Source organism: Octopus bimaculoides, chromosome 1 (genome assembly GCF_001194135.2).
Source record: "Octopus bimaculoides isolate UCB-OBI-ISO-001 chromosome 1, ASM119413v2, whole genome shotgun sequence".
In the NCBI taxonomy this organism is placed as follows: Eukaryota; Metazoa; Mollusca; class Cephalopoda; order Octopoda; family Octopodidae; genus Octopus; species Octopus bimaculoides.
The window spans coordinates 197,189,560-197,202,865 of NC_068981.1; the positions used below are offsets into that span (position 1 = coordinate 197,189,560).

Sequence of the window (13,306 nt, forward strand, 5' to 3'; positions counted from 1 at the left end):
CTGTAGAACTATTCACTGTATTTATCCTGGTTGTGAATGAGATTTGTGTGAGATCGTCTTCAGTAAAACCCTTTTGCATTCAGATTATTCTGTTAAATGGCAGTCTCTGGAAATTTCACCAGAAACATTTTCGCTGTGGGAAGATTTGTCATTGGCAAACAAGCAGGCTATAAACTAGATGATGCATTTTAAAGAAATTATCTTTAATTGGAAGGTCACTTGATGAAGTTGTCATTTTAAGAGACCACTTTTTTCTTTTTGCAATTTTTTTTTTTTTTTTTTCCAGCAAAATTTCCCCACAGCTGCAATAATTCTTTATTCACATCATTTCAAATCAATCATACATTAATTCATAGCTTTAAGATTTCGATGATGTGATTTTTTTGTTTAAAATTTTTAGAATAACATTGTAGGATGGGTGTGAGAGGCCGGACCCAGTCAGTTTGACTGTAAAATGGAATAGTTAGGCCTGATATGCTAAAAGGTTAACGCTGTCCATCTTCTCTGCTGACATGAGTCAGACATTTTGACAGGATCCAACAAACCCCAGGGCTGTGATGTTTGTTTTTGGAAGGTTTTTTTTAACCTGCAAGACAAGCAAAAGAAGACACGGTGGGGGTGGGGAGTGGGGGTTATGCCAATTATTGAAAGAACAACAGGGGAACAGGTATCCTGCTGTAGAAGAGATAAAGATGGGGGTCGAGAGGGGAATATGTGTGGTAGAGGTGAAAGGAAAAGGAGTGGCTCAGGGAATAAAAAAAAACGATAGTGTGTGTGGGGGGTATACTGGTTGGAATAAGTCATGTCTTTACCTCTGCAAATTCTGTGTGACCCATGGGGAGAATGGAAAAGTGTAATGTGTGTGTCCCCAAATTGGGAAATGTGTCTTAATATTTTTTGCAATAAACTATTAAAACTACAAAACATTCAACAGTCTTTCCCCCCCCCCTCCCCCTTTCTTTCCTGTGGTTACACAATTGTTCATGTTACACATATTAAACACACACTATAATTTTACAAGAAAAGAGGTCTCAATACCTTCAAAGTTGCAGCCTGCTGGCCTTTGTCGGACAGTCTGATGAAGACCACCACATTGAAACATTAGAATCTTGTAAAAGTTTCTCACATTTACGTACTCTGCTAACAAAGTACTTGTCCCTCTCTTTAATGCTAAATTGTTATAACTCCGTATAAAAACAAACATACATTTTTTTTATATATATCATCATCATCATCATCATTGTTTAACGTCCGTCTTCAATGCTAGTATGGGTTGGATGCTAGCATGGAAGGCGGACATTAAACAATGATGATATACATAAAAATGTATGTTTGTTTTCATACGGAGTTATTAAAACAATTTATATATATGTATATAGCTATTGTTTATTTATTAAACAAAACGATAAAAGCAGTGAATGGTCAACACAAGATACTTGATTGGGGGTGGAGTGTTTTGTGAAGCCTCTGAATAATTGACCTTTGGTCAGAAATCTAACGACCAGATGATTTTCTAAATTTTTTTAGTCATTTTTTTGTTTTAGGTGTTAGATACATGCCTTTTGATAAAAAGGATTGTTGAAAGTATTTTTCTTTTTTTATATATATATATATTTTGGTTTGGGAGGAGAGATCATGCTAGCTCAACTCCACCCCCTAATCAAGTATCTTGTGTTGTCCATTTACCCCCACACTTGGACACACCCAAACTCCATAGACAGAATCACAAAGTCCCAAATCTTCAGATCTGTTTGACAACGAATGCGAGAAAAATCTCCAAAAAATGGTAACAAGGATATTTTTCTTTTAAATTTCCACACCCAAATTAACACAACTAACTAGATCTATGAACTAAAATTTATATTCATCATCATCATAGTTTTCCATGCTGGCATGGGTTGGACGGTTCGACTAGGGTCTGAGAAGCCAGGCTCCAGTCTGATCTGGCAGAGTTTCTACAGCTGGATGCCCTTCCTAACACCAACCACTCTGAGAGTGTAGTGGGTGCTTTTTACATGCCATCGTGCGGGTGACACGTAAAAGCACCCACTACACTCTCTGAGTGGTTGGCGTTAGGAAGGGCATCCAGCTGTAGAAACTCTGCCAAATTAGACTGGAGCCTGGTTTTTGCCATCCGGTTTCACCAGTCCTCAGTCAAATCGTCCAACCCATGCTAGCATGGAAAGCGGACGTTAAACGATGATGATCAGCACAGGGGCCGGAGGAGGCTGGCAACAACTACAATCGGTTGGAGTGTTTTACATGCCACTGGCACAGGAGCCAGCCAAGGCAGTGGTGGCATCAGCCACGTTTGGATGCTGCTTTTTGCATACCACCGGCACGGGGATCACCATTACAATTTCCATTTGATTTTGATGTTGTACTTGATTCAATAGGTCTCCTCAAGCATAGCATGTCGCCCTATGATCCAAGATACTTTAGAGTGGGCTGGGGCTGGTTATGCGACACTGGTGTAGCTTACAGCTGTGAACTCACTTTCCTTGCCGGGTCTTCTCAGTCACAGCAGATCTCCAGAGGGTCTCGGTCTTTCGTCGTTGCCTCTGTGAAGTCCAACGTTCGAAGGTCATACTTGACCACTTCATCCCATGTGTTATTAAAAGATAATAAATTAAACTGATTAATTCTCTACCACTGAAGTCATTCTTTTCTTTTTTTTTTTTTATTGTCAAATATATAAATACATGAACGGAAAAATGGAGACCACCTCCCCTTTGTGGGATGAAGTTAAAAAAATAGACAAAGAATACCACTAGAAAATACAAAAACTAAAAGAAGCAACACATATGCTAGGACATAACAACCTCCTAAGCAGACCGAGTGCAGATATGAGCAGAATATGGGAAACGGTATTAAGGAAAATATTAGATTTATAAGCCCTAAAATTCACTCCATAATTGTGCACAGGGGTTAAGAGCGTGGGCTACTAACCCCAAGTTTCCGAGTTCGATTCCAGGCAGTGACATGAATAATAACAACAACATCGAAAAGTAACCCAGGTTCGAAATTTCTCCAAGACACCTGATGAAGGCTGGAGAGTATATCAGCCGAAACGTTGTGTTAGCAACAAACAAGATGAGGACAAATATTCGTCAAATGTAACAAAATGTTATAACTTCATTCAATGACTGAAATAAGGGAGAGAACTCACGGATTGTAGTACGGTTGAATTCCAATTTATAAGAGGTATTACTGGGATATATTTAATATATCTATTTAGGGAAACATTAGCCCTTAGGTAATATATGAATCCCAGTGTGTAGAGTTGAAACATGAAAGGGGCTGATGCAGTGATCTCTAAGTGGCGGTTATGATGACGAGGGTTCCAGTTAATGTAAGTGGCTGAGCACTCCACAGACACGTGTACCCTTAGCATAGTTCTCGTGTGACAAGGCTGGCCCTTTGAAATACAGGTACAACAGAAACAGGAAGAAAGAGTACAGCAGGGTTGGTCACCACCCCATCCCTCTTTCAGGTGTTTTTACTCAATAAATACTCAACGCCCAGTCTGGGAGCTGAAACCGCAAGTCCACTGCCCTAACCACTGGGCCATAGCACCTCCACATATGACTAAGTAATAAAGGAAAGACGGAAAGCATGTCTTTGGTTGCCCAGCATTTTATTTTGCATACATTCATAATGATTGTTGTAAGTAGCACTTCTGACTCTCCGCCCATGACCTCTCAGATGACAACTATTCAGTCTCATTGCAGATGTGCCTGGTTCAGAGCAAAGTCGACAGACATAGAGTTGTAACTTACTGCCTGCTTCCTCGTCGTTAGGTCTGCTCACATCATTACTCTTCCATCGCCATAGCACTTTCAGGAGATGGAATGAGAAAAGAAGTCACCGTAAAGAGACATTTGTACAACATTGGATTACAAGGATAGACTCTTGTACAACACGAGTGCCACTCGTGATTAAATGTTTGTGATTAGTACCTAGTGATAGGCCAAAGCAAAATGATCATGTGAAAGCACAGGTTTTTACATCAGTGCCCACGTGATCGCTACCAACGTCGCCTTCCCGGCACGTGAAGACATTTGAGCGAGTTCATTGCCAGTACTGCTGGACTGGCTCCTATGCAGGTGGCACGCAAAATACACCATTTTGAGCGTGGTCGTTGCCAGTACCGCCTGACTGGCCTTCGTGCCGGTGGCACGTAAAAAGCACCCACTACACTCTTGGAGTGGTTGGTGTTAGGAAGGGCATCCAGCTGTAGAAACTCTGCCAAATCAGATTGGAGCCTGGTGCAGCCATCTGGTTCGCCAGTCCTCAGTCAAATCGTCCAACCCATGCTAGCATGGAAAGCAGACATTAAACGATGATGATGATGTCCCTCTCCCAGTAGGATGCCATGACAAGTTAGGAGTCCATCACTCCTGGTTGTTTTACTGCATTCTGACACCAACCAAGGGTATTTTTTTACATCCCTGTGCTCAGACAGATTGTCATCACATGCTGGGACCCTGACAAGTGCTACAGCTCTGGGTCAGTGTAGACCTAGAACAATAGTGGCTAAGAGGTGGTTCCACATTCTTCAAAATCCTGAGATTCCTGAACCAAAGCCCCACTACCAGATGCAGTTGAAAGTCATAGATGGACATATATACAAAAAATATAATGAGTGGATGTGTTTGGGGTGGTTGTTATGGAAACAAGATATTTATAAAATAGCCTACTTACAGTCAAAAATTCAGAAATTTTGTAGAACAAATAACTTGTTTGGAATAAGCTTTGTGGAACCTAAATGGTGTTCGGTTATTCCAGGTGAAATGAGAATATTTACTGCTATAAAACGGAATATAGATTTCATCTGGGAACCAAATGAAATCCTATTCATACCTTCAAGGATTCCATGGTTTTCAAATCTTATGTGCAGAGATCAATTTGAAATTATTGAACATACGACGGCAGTGGCTAACTCTAAAAAATCAGATGTGGTTGATGTGCCAAGTTGTAAACCAATATAAATTTAGGTCTCGTAAATACACATCACAGAGAACTTGGGTGAAGATGAAAGTAAATGTTAAGACTTTCACCTGCAATCAGCGTTATGAGGTGGACATAAAAACTAGTAAGGTCCTGTGACTGATTAGCAGAAAGAAACGGTACAGAGAATAGAAATTATTATAGTAGCAACAGAGGAGATGGAGGGAATAAACTGAGACAGTAGTAATTCAATAATTTAATTAATTAAAATTTTGATACAAGGCTAGAAATTTCTGGGGGAGGGGGGTAAGCTGATTGCATCGACCCCCAATGCATAACTGGTACTTATTTTATTAAACCCTGCCACAAAGGATGAAAGGTAAAGGTGACCTCGACAGCATTTGGACTATACATTTTGCACAATGTGCTTAAGGATTCTGCGAGGTGGCCACCCCTTAATAATTAAAATAGTAAAATGAGTCTAAATCTAGGTTCGTTAGCCTATCTGTCTAAATACAGTTACATGGTAGCAACAATACTTTAATTATTTTCTAAATAAAAACGTACATCGTAAAACTAATGAAAATTTCACAATGTAAATAAAATAAGTGACTCTCAATACAATCACATGTGACAGGAATAAGTCAAATGACTCCCTGTACAATCACATTTAACGGGAATAAGTCAGGTGACTCCCTGTACAATCACTGCTAACTGGAGCAAGTCCACTGCTCTGCATAGTGACATTTAAGGTGAAAAAAGAATTTCATTATCTAAAATTACAAGAATTTCTTTCTACAAAATATTAGAGAAAGAGCTGAAGTGCCGTAAGTGAATGACTTTATGGTTGAGCCAGTCATTACGAGTGTCCACTTAGCTCTCTTGACTTTCGTTTATGGAAGAATGTGTGGTATCAGGCGAACTTTTAATTCATACTTTGGGTGACATTCTATAATGCGACATTCCTTCAAAAGTTCCAGGTAATCAAGTGAGAAACGAGAGTTGACTGTTATATAAGTGTCATGGGGATGATTCAAGTTGCGGTCAATGAGAGTCTGCAAAGATCAAGAAAAAAATCTCAGTCATTTCTACAGAATGAACCAACTAAAAAGGGAACAATTTTATTAATTATTTTGGTGAAAGAGAGAGAGAGAGAAAGAGAGAAACAGACAGAGTGACAGGCAGGTAGACACTGATTCTATGAAATATTGAAATATTTCTGGAAAGTTTTCCATTTTGAGCCATTCCTTTCTGGTTCTCATTTGTAGCCAGACTGCAGTATGTATATTAAATGGGTGAAATGTAGAGTAACATGTACATCAAGGTGAGTGAAATATAGGGTGTGTGTGTGTGTATAAATAAATAAAACAAAGTGGACATGAAATGATAATGATTGCACAAAGTTATTTGTCATATGGCATGTTACACTCTATTATAGATACATACTAGTGTGTGTGTGTGTAATGAATAGTAGTGCCCAGGTGTCGAAACCATAGTGATATCCGTTTGGCAGCTGATGATGGGGATGCACATATATTATGCTCGATTTTGAATTTCTTATCTCTTCTGAGTTATTTTTCATTTTTCTAAAATGCAAAGTTTGTAGATTCATTGTTTGTGGGGATTACTTACTTTGGTATTATTTGGCTTTCGTAAAAGTTCAAATAGAATTTATGGGGCTGGTGTTGTGTCATGAGAAAGAAAATATGACGGAGATGATAATTAGCAACGTGAAATAGAAAATCTTCATCAATAAATAAATGATCATTGTCCACCTACACCAATTGTCCCCACCTTTCAAAAGTCTCTAGTAGTGATCATCAAAAGTCCCTACTACTGTCCCTCTACACCAAACGGTACCAATATTTTCACTAATGTGAGCAGTGAGCTGGCAGAATCGTTAGCACGCCGGGCGAAATGCTTAGCAGTATTTCATCTATCTTTATGTTCTGTGTTCAAATTCCGCTGAGGTTGACTTTGCCTTTCATCCTTTCGGGGTTGATTAATTAAGTACCAGTTACACACAGGGGTGGATGTAATTGACTTAATCCCTTTGTCTGTACTTGTTTGTCTCCTCTATGTTTAGCCCCCTATGGGCAATAAAGAAAAAAATACTGCACTGTTCTTGGTGGACTTCCCAGTCATAAACGACAGAAGGGGGTTCTGAATAACTTGCACAGATATTCTTTATTCTTTTACTTATTTGACTGCGGCCATGCTGGAGCACCACCTGTAGTCGAGTAAATCGACCCCAGGACTTATTCTTTGTAAACATAGTGCTAATTCTATTGGAATCTTTTGTGGAACTGCTAAGTTATGGGGACGTATGCACACCAGCATCGGTTGTCAAGTGATGTTGGAGACAAACATATATATATATATATATATATACGTATACATATAATGATGGGCTTCTTTCAGTTTCCGTTTACCAAATCCACTCACTAGGCTTTGGTTAGCCCAAGGCTATAGTAGAAAACACTTGCCCAAGGCGCAACACAATGGGACTGAACCTGGAACCATCTGGTTGGTAAGCAAACTACTTACCACACAGCCACACTTGTGCCTATGTTTTTAGTGATCGAATATTTATGTTGTACTTTGATTCACTAACCCCCCACCGCCTCCCACCCCCCGGGACATTAGTTTGACATTGCCTGTAGAGGTGCACAGTGAGTCACAAGTGAAATGTCCAAGTGGTCATAGAGCAATGTAAAACGAAGTGTTTTCACTCAAGAGCACAACACACTGCCTGATCCTGGGATTGAAATCTCACTGTTGTGATTGTGAGTGCAACACCCTAACCACTAGGTCACGCACCCACATTGACATCCACTTGCAATGTCCAGTACTGACTACCTACAGATTCCTGTAGGTTGTCCAACTGCAGAATGACCAAGACTTGTCTTACCATAATTATCTTCATTAGAGAGTATGGCTCTTTGTCCTTCGTTGTGGAAAACTGCAAAAGACATAAAGAAATATATCATGTTTCGTGTTGAGACAAAAGATGGCAGGTTTAATAGTGGCACCAATTCTAAAGACTTGAAGAAAGCTAAGCCAATGTGAAAGCAGTTTTGTGGTCATTAACCCTTTGAGCCTGTAACACCAGTTTACCAGTGGATGGCTTATTTTTCTCTATACCGTAGCACCGTTCTACCGGTGGAGGGCATCAGGAAGCCAGGTATGTGGTCAATTAAGGGTCAGGAGATCAGGGTTCAAAGGGTTAAGCAACTAGAAATAGTAACCAAATATCCCTCAGATCACATTCTAGAATCTTAACCCTTTTGTGCTGTGTTTCCTCCAGGTGTAGTGAGAATAGCCTAAATGTAATCTCTACCAGATTCTCATTAAAGCAGTAATGAACTATATAAACAAAGAAAAAGAAGATAAAATACATTAAAAATAGACAAGAGATCATGTTGCTGCAGCTTTGTGGTCAAGTGTATCTCTGACTCATTGTTAATTGTATGCCTCCACCATTGTTGTTTACATTTGTTTTTGATTGGAAGTAAAAAACAGAAAAAAATTTTTTTTTTTTTTTTTTGCAATGAAACAAGCATGTAATGAACCCAGCACTTTTGTCTGGTAAACAAACAAGGCCTAGACCAGTGGTTTCCAACCCTTTTGTTTAAATGAGGTTTCCCCATGGACCCCTTTCGATATGCTTATCCTTATGTATGCATATATATACAGGGTGTGTAAGATACACGAGAACAGATTTATGTTTATAAAACAACAGATAATAACATTATTAATCAAAAAATGCTATGAGGATAAAAATAAACCTTCTTTTCTGTAATGTTATTCATTAAAGCTACCTTCGGTTTCAACAGTTGCTTCTATACGAGATCTAAGTCATCTCCAAGCTCGAATCAAGTGGTCCTGGTTCATTTTGGACATTACTCTGACTATGGCAGATTTCAAAGAATCTATGGTGTTATGGGTGAGTTCATTGACCTCTCTCTCAACAACGCTCCACATGTAATAGTCCAATGGATTGAGATCTGGCGAATTAGGAGGCCAAATGTTAGGGGTTATGTGATCATGACAATTTCCAGCCATCCATTCCTGTGTTACTAGAGCCATGTGTGATAGTGCAGAGTCTTACTGAAACACATATGGCCTTTCATTGCTTACACTGTCTATCTGGGGCTTAACAATTATTTCCAGGACCTCAATGTAAGCGGCAGAGTTAACTCTAAGGCCTTGTGGAAAGAAGTAAGGAGGCATCACATGTTCTCTATTACTGAAAACCCCTAAAACCATGACAGTTGCAGGAAATTTTGTATGCATAACACTTGGAACTTCAGAAGGGTCTGCACATAACCATCTGTCATTTCTTCTGTTAACTTTTTATCTTGGTTGAAGTTTTTCTCGTTTGTGAAAAACCAAATCAAATCTTCTTCCGCTGGATTTTTCAGTTTGTTTAAGAGCCTTTTGGATCTAATGTAGTGGTTTTCTTCTGCTTTTTCTGATAAATTGACCTTTGCTCATCATATAAGACTTATATCTGATGTCTTTGTGGACAACATTTCTGACTGTTCTTTCTGACACATAGAGATCTTTTGCAACTGACCTCATGGACTTTCTGCAATTGTAATTAATGGTCTGTTGAATTTGTTGGATAAATTCAGGTGTTCTGATGATTTCAGAGCATTTAGAATGCTTTTTCCGCTTTGATACTGGTGATAGGTTTCCATCTTCAGTCTCTGGCTCCTTACAAACTTTGTAGATGAAAGATCTGGCAACTTTTAAAAAATCGAGATATTTCTAAATCGTTAGGTTCAGCCTTTATAACCACAATAACAGCATAATTCTTCATTTCTTGAGTAAGCTGAGGGTCTGCCATTATTATTTTCTGAAACAAAGATTATACAGAGTTAGGACCAGTGAGGTCTGCTTTGGCATGTTTTTTATGTTTCTACTCTCAACAATTTGTTTGTTTGCTTTGTGGGAAATAAGTGATCCCTTACTTGAGAGAGGGAGGTATGGGTTAGTGACAGGAAGAACATCCAGTCATTCCAACCAATATTAACACACTCTGCACTAATTATAACCGTCAGGTTAACAAGTATTAATTAGCTAAACTGGAATTCTAAACTGTGCAAAGTGAAAAGTAAGTCAGACAAGAAACTTACCAATGTCGATTGATGCACTTTAGGGAAATATTTGGAAACAAAGTTAACCTGGAAAACAGAAATAAAGAAAAACCATAGAAAAAAAAAAGAGGAACAGATTCTGCTGTTTGCCTGGCAACATTCATCCAGTAAATGTCGAGTCTAAATATTTGCAGATGGATATCAATAGGAATACCATGATCAAAGAGGTAACCTTTTAAGGGAATCTCACTAGAAATTACCTTCATCATCATTTAACGTCTGTTTTTTGTGCTGGCATGGGTTGGATGGTTTGACAGGAGCTGGTCAAGTGGAAGGGCAGCATCAGGCATCAATGGTCTGCTTTGGCATGGTTTCTATGGTTGGGTGCCCTTCTGAACGCTAACCACTTTACAGAGCCTGCACTGGGTGCATTTTACGTGGCACTGGCACAGGAGCTTTACATGTGACACCAAAACAGGGGTTTTTAACATGGCACCAGCACGTAAGATCCCACAAGACAAGGACTTCTCAGCTGAGATCCGACAAATAAAATGTTACTGCTTTTTGTTATTAAATGTTTTAATATTTCAATGAAAGAGAGAAGGGCAGGCTCTCTGCCCCTTTATAGGGCCTGAATGTTTACAATAGAATAGACCCCACTAAAGGCACCAAAGAACCAGGTGTTGGTGTTAAACCAAGGAGCAGACTAAATCTTCCAGCCATGTAGTACATGGTGGAGTTTGATCTCAGAATGCAAAGAACTGCTACAAATGCTACAAGGAATATCCCAACCCCACCCTAACAATCTACTACAGGCTACTAACCCCAAGATTCCAAGTTCGATTCCAGGCAGTGATCTGAATAACAACAACATCGAAAAATACCTTAGGAATGAGAACCGAGTTTCGAAATTTCCCCAAGACACCTGATGAAGGCTGGAGGGTATATCAGCCGAAACATTGTATTAACAACAAACAAGATAAGGACAAATATCCATCAAATGTAAATAATGTACAATCTACATCTCTTCCTCACATTTCCTCCCTCATACACTATGCCTAGCTCTCACTCCTCAATCTTGTCCTCACAGCCCTGTACTTCTGTATCATTGCTATCCAGTACCCCGCCTCCATCTCTACATATATTCAAATTTATGCCACTCACTCCCCACCTCCACACTCTTTAATCACACTTCCTTCGCAATATCCTGCCACCATCTCTATCTCTCTCTTCCTTTACTCAACCATCCCATTTATATTCTGATCCCCATCCCATGTGAGTATGCCCAGCACTTTGCCACCATCTCCCTCTCTCCTTCTCCTACACTATTTCCTTTGCGGCAGCACACCTGTTTCAGTCTTCATTCCTGATCCCTCTCTCTCTCTCTCTCTCTCTCTCTAGCCAGGTAACCTTGTATTTCTTCTACAGCAAGACACCTGTTTCTGTCTCTCTGTCTCACTACACCCTTTCATCATTCGACACAAGATCACCTCTTCCAATGTCCCCTCCCTTCTTGAAAGGTTTTTTTTTGTCTTGCAAATTACTTGGTGACCCTGTCAGCGCACAGGTGTCACTTAAAAAAACACCCAGTCCACATTGTAAAGGGGTTGGTGTTCAGAAGGGAATCCAGCCATAAAAACCTTGCAAAACTGACCTCGCCTGTGCTTGTGCCACGTAAAAAGCACTAAGTCCACTATGCTGAGTGGTTGGTGTTGGGAAGGACATCCAGCTGTAAAAATCACAGAAGTCTGATGCAGGCTTCTGCCTGGCCGGCACTTCTCAAACAATCCCACCCATGCCAGCATGGATGTGGACGTTAAACAATGATGATGATGATTATTCTCATCCGAAATGGAGACAAGCACCAACAGGTTCAGGTGGCACGCTTGAACAATTGTGAGGATCACTGCACATGAAACCATTGGTTGCCTTGTTAACCCACAAATAAAGAAAAGAATGTGTGTGTGTATCTCTCTCTCTCTCTACATATATATCTATATATATATATATATATAATGGGCTTCTTTCACTTTCCGTCTACCAAATTCACTCTCAAGGCTTTAGTCAACTCAGGGCTATAATAGATGACATTTGCTCAGTGACATACAGTGGGACTGAACCTAAAACCATGTGATTGGGAGGCAAACTTCTCAAGCACACAGCCACATCTCTGCCTCACAGGCCATATATATGTCTGTATGTGTGTGTGCGTCTTTTTTGTTTTGACACCACAGGATATAAACAAGTGGCAATGTTGTACAAGTTATTTCCTTCATTACAAAGTGCTTCCTGCAAACGTGTGTCTATGAGGAAATATCACCAAAGCTGGAAAACAGGTCAGGGTTAGCAATAAGGAAAGGTGCCAAACTATAAAAAATCTGCCTCAAAGAATTTCATCTGACTGAAGCCAACGTAGAAAAGTGGACGCTAAAAAGATGATGATGAGGTCACACACAGTTTTGCTGCATAACAGGATTTTTGTGCATTAAATATTAGTGGAAACGTGGTTTGTCCCAAACTGGACAGAAACACCAACAAACTGACCAAACACTTACCAGGCTTTTTGATAACCACAGTCGTTCTTCTTTCATCATTTCAATTTGATGTTTGATTTCCTGAACATATCTGTCATTGTAGAATAAGAAAGACAGAAAATTCGTAGACTTAAAGAGATTTTGGCAGGGTTTTGTGACAGTCTGTGTTGTCTACATAACATTATTTGGCATATATGGGTTTTTAAAACAATATGAGGGTTAATAAAAAAAATAAAAATAAAAACAATACCTTTCTGACCAAGGCCATCCTCTTTCTCCATAGAATATTCTTTTCTACTCTAGGCACAAGGCCCAAAATTTTGGGGGAAGGGGCCAGTCGATTAGATCAATCCCAGTATGCAACTGGTACTTAATTTATCGACCCTGAAAGGACGAAAGGCAAAGTCGACCTCAGCAGGATTTGAACTCAGAACGGCAGACGAAATACCGCTAACCATTTCGCCCAGCATGCAAAATATTCTACCACTTTCAATCATTTTATAAGATTATTTAAACATGCTGAAAAAGAAGGGAAAATAAATGGAAATGAATTAATCTTTCATGATATCACTTCTGAAAGTGCACATCCTTTTCTTACATGTCAACTTCAAGAACTGATATCATAAAAGATTAGGCACCTTCCAAATGTGGTTGATGCCCCCCACCCCGCCCCGACTGGTTCCTGTGCCGGTAGCACATAAAAAGCACTCACTACACTCT

The 13,306-nt window shown here is 39.6% G+C and overlaps 1 protein-coding gene across 3 annotated transcripts in view; it reads right to left on the bottom strand.

Moving 5' to 3' along the window:
- Positions 1 to 2,638: 2,638 nt before the first annotated feature.
- The window catches only part of LOC106874310 (centromere protein K), a 33,206-nt gene continuing 22,538 nt past the window's right edge, over positions 2,639 to 13,306 (bottom strand). For 2 of the 3 annotated variants that reach the window (XM_052973862.1, XM_014921997.2), the window contains exons 7-10: positions 12,608 to 12,677; positions 10,092 to 10,139; positions 7,862 to 7,912; positions 2,639 to 6,005 (exon numbers count right to left, since the gene is read on the bottom strand). In XM_052973862.1, coding sequence (XP_052829822.1) covers positions 5,844 to 6,005; positions 7,862 to 7,912; positions 10,092 to 10,139; positions 12,608 to 12,677 — 331 coding nt within the window. In that variant the 3' untranslated portion in view covers positions 2,639 to 5,843. The remainder of the gene's footprint in view (positions 6,006 to 7,861; positions 7,913 to 10,091; positions 10,140 to 12,607; positions 12,678 to 13,306) is intronic. The other variant, XM_052973863.1, reaches the window with a different exon arrangement.